Below are 6814 nucleotides of genomic sequence, written 5' to 3'. Positions count from 1 at the left end.
CAAGAAAGTTGAAAGGTCCATTTCATTAATGTCTCATTAACCTCAGAGACATTATTACTGAGTTGAGGCTAAAAATTGAGTCTAATGTGGCATTGAACTGCCCAAGTCTGAATAGCAAGATAAGTTTACAAATTAGCATCCATGATTCTGCATTCTGCCCTGGGACACTCATTGGCACTCTCAGTTCACGTGGCCTTGGACCCTTCCCTCCAATATTCAATCCAGAATTGGGGCCTGAGAATCACTGGTGGAGTATCACAATCTCTATTTCAAGGAAAGTAGGAATGAATACCAATGCGAAAGGGAAATTTCCTTTCCAGGCTCCATAACTTTCTTTTTTGTATAAGTTAGTTAATTAAACATGCTTCCTTTTTGATTATTCAGACTCGTTTGTGTACTTCAGTGGCTTCAGTAGATCTTTTTTTAGGCTCTGTGATATGAAATAGACCATCTTCTGGGACAAAACATGTTTATCAGCAAATATCTATAAATATATGCCCTCTGTGATTAGATCCAGCTTCCCCGGTGGCTCAGAGGGTAAAGAATTTGCCTTCAATGTGGGAGTGCTTTGTCACTCAGTCATGTCCGACTCTTTGTGACCCCATGGGCTGTAGCCCTGATCACAAAGAGTTGGACATGACTGAGTGATGAAGAAAAGACAGCCTTCAGAATGGGAGAAAATAATAGCAAACGAAGAAACAGACAAAGGATTAATCTCAAAAATATACAAGCAACTCCTGCAGCTCAATTCCAGAAAAATAAATGACCCAATCAAAAAATGGGCCAAAGAACTAAACAGACGTTTTTCCAAAGAAGACATACAGATGGCTAACAAACACATGAAAAGATGCTCAACATCACTCATTATCAGAGAAATGCAAATCAAAACCACAATGAGGTACCATTACACGCCAGTCAGAATGGCTGCTATCCAAAAGTCTACAAGCAATAAATGCTGGAGAGGGTGTGGAGGAAAGGGAACCCTCTTACATTGTTGGTGGGAATGCAAACTAGTACAGCCGCTATGGAGGACAGTGTGGAGATTCCTTCAAAAACTGGAAATAGAACTGCCATATGACCCAGCAATCCCACTCCTGGGCATACACACCGAGGAAACCAGATCTGAAAGAGACACGTGCACCCCAATGTTCATCGCAGCACTGTTTATAATAGCCAGGACATGGACACAACCTAGATGCCCATCAGCAGATGAATGGATAAGAAAGCTATGGTACATACAGCCATTAAAAACAATACATTTGAATCAGTTCTAATGAGATGGATGAAACTGGAGCCCATTATACAGAGTGAAGTAAGCCAGAAAGATAAACACCAGTACAGTATACTAACACATATATATGGAATTTAAAAAGATGGTAACGATAACCCTACATGCAGGACAGAAAAAGAGACACAGATGTATAGAACAGACTTTTGGACTCTGTGGGAGAAGGTGAGGGTGGGATGATCTGAGAGAATAGCATTGAAACATGTATATTATCAAGTGTGAAACAGATCGCCAGCCCAGGTTGGATGCATGAGACAAGTGCTCAGGGCTGGTGCACTGGGAAGACCCAGAGGGATGGGATAGGGAGGGAGGTGGGAGGGGGTATCGGGATGGGGAACACATGTAAATCCATGGCTGATTCATGTCAATGTATGGCAAAACCCACTACAATATTGTAAAGTAATTAGCCTCCAACTAATAAAAATAAATGAAAAAAAAAAAAAAAAAAAGAATACTGGAGTAGGTTGCCATGCCCTCCTCCAGGAGATCTTCCCAACCCAGGGATCAAATGCCTCGCATTGCAGGCAGATTCTTTACCATCTAAGCCATCAGGGAAGCCCAAGATTACTGGAGTGGGTAGCTATTCCCTTTTCCAGAGGATCTTCCCAGCCCAGGGATCAAGCACAGAGCTCCCACATTGCAGGTGGATTCTTTACCATCTGAGCCACCAGGGAAGCCCAGGGGAGCAGTGCCGGAGACCCAGGTTCAAATCCTGGATTGGGAAGATCCCTTGGAGAACAGAACGGCTACCTTCTTCAGTATTCTTGCCTAGAAAATACCATGGGATCATCACAACAGCTCTATAATAATGTGGAAAGGCTGACTTATTATGTTATATTAGATAGGGAGAAATTAGATATTCTCTGTAATAGGCTCTGTAATATAAATGAGTTGCCTCAGTCACATAAATGGAAAGACTTAAGCCCTGCTGGGGATTCCACCATCAAATACTATGCTCCTTCATCTATTCTATGTAAATCCTTCTCCACTAAAAGGTAGAACAGTCAAAATAGTCGATATGTTTGTCCCCGTTGCTTTACCAATTCCAAGTTTTGGCCATAAAGTAAAATTTCTTGAGTATGTAAATAAAAGTTTGAGTGATACTTGTTGAACAATGTTCACACTGAATATACATTTGAGCAGTTTCTTTGCCATTTGACTACCCTGCACTGGTTTAACATTTCTACTTTTTCCTCATATTTTTCTTTAACATCAGAAGCCAACAGTTATTAAGAGGCTAAATATAATAAAATGCTTAAGCATAATTTCAAGGGTTACTGAAGAGACTGTGTTTTATGATAATTATCAGAATTCTTCTAAAATTGTCTGCATGTTGATGGTCTCATAGCCAGTTGTCACAGGTTGGAGTTATCAGCATTCCTGAAACCTGGAGATTATATAATCCTGGGAGGGAGTCTTACTCTAACCTACGATGGTTCCAAAGATGCTAGAATTTTTCTGCAGATAGTGGTTTTAGACAAATTATATTAAAATTAAAATGAGACAAATTATATTAAAATTTGCTCATTTTCATGAACTCTTTAGCGTAAGAAACATATTTCATGCCCCTTTATAAGCCATGGTCATGAATAGTGAAGTAAAACATATATTTGAAAAAAGGATGTCCATATTTACTGTTCCTGGTACTTTTCAAGGAACAGATATAGTCAATTTTCATTTTTTTAAAAACTGCTCTTTCATAGGTGTTAAGACTTTGACTAAGGGTGAGTTTAGCTAGGCCTGGCAGGGCTGGGAGGCTCGGCCGGCTTGTGGCCGCAGCCGGGGAGCCTGAGGCCGGGGCGTCGCACGCAGGCGCAACCCGCCTGGGCCGTGAGCCGGCCGCGGCCTCAGCGGCGAGGCCTCCCGGATGCCGGTTGGAGCTCTGCGGTGCAGAGCAGAAGCTGCGCCCGGGGCCGCAGGCAAGGGTAGAAGGTCAACGGGTCCGCTCTCCGACGCGCGGTGGATGCGGCGGCGGCGGCGGCGATGGACACCCTAGAAGAAGAGAGCTTCGCGCTGTTCTTCTCTTCCGCCTCTGATGCAGAATTTGATGCTGTGGTTGGATATTTAGAGGACATTATCATGGATGATGAGTTCCAGTTATTACAGAGGAATTTCATGGACAAGTACTACCAGGAGTTTGAAGACACGGAAGAGAATAAGCTTACCTACACACCTATTTTTAATGAATATATTTCTTTGGGAGAAAAGTATATAGAAGAACAGCTGTTGGAGCGGATTCCTGGATTTAACATGGCGGCTTTCACTACAACTTTACAGCACCATAAAGATGAAGTGGCCGGTGACATTTTTGACATGCTACTCACATTTACGGATTTTCTGGCTTTTAAAGATATGTTTCTGGACTACCGAGCAGAAAAAGAAGGCCGGGGACTGGACTTGAGCAGTGGTTTAGTGGTGACGTCACTGTGCAAATCATCTTCTGTGCCAGCCTCCCAGAACAATCTTCGGCCCTAGGTCTCACCTTCAGGCTCCGGGCTCTTCCTGGACATCACCAGCTCAATAGACTGGGAGGGGCTTTGGCTAATGATGTCAGAAGAACACATCTTGGAAAGACTGACTCTTCTGCAACTCTTCATTAATGTTAAGTATTGATGGGTCAGAAGACAATTACCTGACCTTTCTGGGACGAGACATTCTTGGTTTTGGTAACCCTAGTACTCCTCCCCGAGTAGACCCCTCTCTCAGGCTTCGGAGACTGGCTCCTGCAGCAAACCTGAGTCCAGCATTCTACCTGGGATGCCTGTCCCCAGCATTCATGTCAGGGTGTCCGTGTTGGGAAAATTTACCATCATCAACTCTTTTGGCTCAGCAGGTCTTACATGTCCCAGGAGGCTTTTCATGCACCCACAGCTGATCACAGTTTGAGTCCTACAGCCTCAGTGGGGGTTTTGACTGGGAGGGGAGTATTTATCTAGGAGTTAACTGCAGCTAGCTGCCCATCTCAAGATTTGTGAAAATCCTACCATCACAGCTATTAGGAATCAACTTAGAGACTTCCTTTACCTAAAAGCTACATGTGAAAATCAATTCCTAGTCTTACATGTGCAGTCTTTTTATCACTGTCTTCTACAGGTCCAGATGTAGTCCCATTGTTTTCATAACCCTTGTTTATGCGTTTTTGAACAAATATTTTTATAGATGAATATTCAGGCTAACCTAGTGGATACAATCTTGGAACTTCCATGATTACCCACTTCAAGATCAAAGTATTATATGCTGTGTGCTTTTTAGCTGTTAGTGCTATGAAAGCTAAAATGCTTTCTACCTTGGTCCATTTTACTGGGTGCCAGTGAATGTATGCTGGAAGTAGTCTAAAATATATCCTTTTCTTAGAGCATGTTCGCGTTTGTGCAGGTTTGCTTAAAACCCTTTCTGTGTAAATCAGCTCCTTAGGTTTGGGGTAGGGGCTCTGCACTTCCTTCTTGGCTGTCAAAATAATCCTACCAAGATAGTGTTCCATGGTCTAGCTTAGCACTAGTAGGAGATAGCAAACAGCTTCACTGGTCATCTGCTTAGATTCAGTACATTGTCTTATTTTAGTGTTGGATAGGACATTACCGGCCGGAAAACATGGGTGAAAGAAAAAATGTAGTAGTTCAATTCCCAATGTGTACTTATTTTTTGTTTTTATTTTTAAAGTAAAAATAGGAATCTCTACTAACTTTTCAGTTGACTCTTTTGGTTTTAAAGGATGAGCTATAGGCTGTGTGTTTTTCTGTACTGACATGGCACTTATTAAATACTTTTGTACCATGAAAAAAAAAAAAAAGCCTTGACTAAGACAAAATTTGGTCATTGTATTGTTAGAATTTGAAAGTACGTTTTCTTCATTTACATAAAATTCTGTCACTGGGGAAAAAAATCTCTCTTTTCTTATAAATAAGCCAATATTGTCCTAAGCCATGATGTTTGGCTACCTGATTTTTTTGTTTCCAGGTTATATTATTAGTATGAAAGACATGATTACTAAACAGTGTAAAGTCAATGACATTCTGTAAATCACTTTTATTTTCTCATTTCTCAATGTCTTCAAATTAAAAAAAAAATCATTTTGGACATAAGCTAATAGAGCCAGAATGTTCTTGGGAAGCTAAATGAACAAATAAAATTCATTTAGTTCGAATTTAAACTAACAGTGCACTTTTCTGTTTAAGATATATTAAGTCTGAAACTAGATTTGCAGTCTAAATTTTCACTTCTTCAGAAAACACTTCATCTTTTGTTTGAGGTCGTAGGTACTATGATGCCACTGAATTTAAAACTATTTTTGTCCCTGTAATTTGAAGTTTAATCCCAAAAGACTGGTTGTTAAGGATGAACATGCTTCTTTCCACTAATTTTAGAAATAAGAATTGCAATACATGGGGATATAATAAATAATTAACATAAAAATACAGAATCCCTTCACTCTTACATGGCAAAATAAAGTAAAAGTCTCTTATTCTTAACCACCTCCTTCTGAAAAAGTATAATTCCACCATTTGTTCTCCTCAAAAGAAAGATTTGGGCTGGGGAGAGAGAGGGGGGGAGAGAGAGAGAGAGAGAGAGAGAGCTTAAACTAGTCTCATTTGCTTGCTCAGCTCTCCAACTAGGTAATTGCAGAAAGAAAAGACAATTCTTTGATCTCAGCGAGGTGCTAATTTGTAAGATTTTTGAGCTGTTTGGACCTTAGGAAGCAGGGATCAGTACCTAAACAATGGCATTTATCTGGCAGCCTATTACTGACACATTACTATCTCAGTACTTATGCATTTACACTGGTGTTTGAAGACAGGACTATGTGTCAATAAAGGAATTAGACCAGACACCTCAGTCCATCAGGTTTATCTCAGTTTGCTGACAGGAACAGTAGGTGACATTAAGCAACAGAAAACACTTCAAAGTTTCCTAGTCTTGGTTTTGCAACTAAGACAAACAACATTTACTGCTTTAGAAGCAACAAACAATGAGTGTAAGACTGCAGAAGGGAGATGAAAGAGCAGAGCAAGTTATCAAACGTAAAGCCTGCCCATACCCCATTTCTAGTTGTCCCTTGAATTTAATTAGAGAGATTAAAAAAAAAAAAAAGATTTCAATGATAAGTAGTGTTCATTTAGACTTTTTAAAAGGAAACCATCTTGAGAAGGATGGTAGGGAATGAATGGATGAGAAAACTTGACTATTCACCAGCTACTCAAGGCTTTTGGTATTAACGCATTCACTCATTTCAACAATTTTTTTTTTAGTAAACAACCAAGATGTGTTGCTACCTATATAAAGAAAAAGCTATTAGAACTATAGAGTTTGAAAAATAATGTGAGGCTATAGTACTGTAGCATTATTAAGCAGATATAAGGTTATATTTGAGGTGCTGTAGAAATGAGATAGATGATGTCTTCAATAAGTTTTGGCTGCCTATAGTTTTGGTTTTATCTTAATTGAAAGAAACTTGAAAAGATACTTTATATCATCTCAAATGAAAATATACCCTGGATTTCTTCTTCTGTACTTCTAAGTTCAAAATTG

General features: G+C 39.9%; 1 protein-coding gene across 1 annotated transcript; it reads left to right on the top strand.

Moving 5' to 3' along the window:
• The first annotated feature begins 3256 nt into the window (after positions 1-3256).
• On the top strand, positions 3257-4119 carry LOC122709085 (ADP-ribosylation factor-like protein 2-binding protein). The gene has a single exon (XM_043926182.1). The coding sequence runs from the start codon at positions 3272-3274 to the stop codon at positions 3761-3763; it is 492 nt and encodes a 163-aa protein (XP_043782117.1). The 5' UTR covers positions 3257-3271; the 3' UTR covers positions 3764-4119.
• The last annotated feature ends 2695 nt before the right edge of the window (positions 4120-6814 follow it).

The sequence above is a fragment of the Cervus elaphus genome, chromosome 15 (genome assembly GCF_910594005.1).
Source record: "Cervus elaphus chromosome 15, mCerEla1.1, whole genome shotgun sequence".
NCBI lineage: Eukaryota > Metazoa > Chordata > Mammalia > Artiodactyla > Cervidae > Cervus > Cervus elaphus.
Note: the sequence above shows the minus strand (reverse complement) of the source record. Positions and strands in the feature narration are given on the sequence as shown.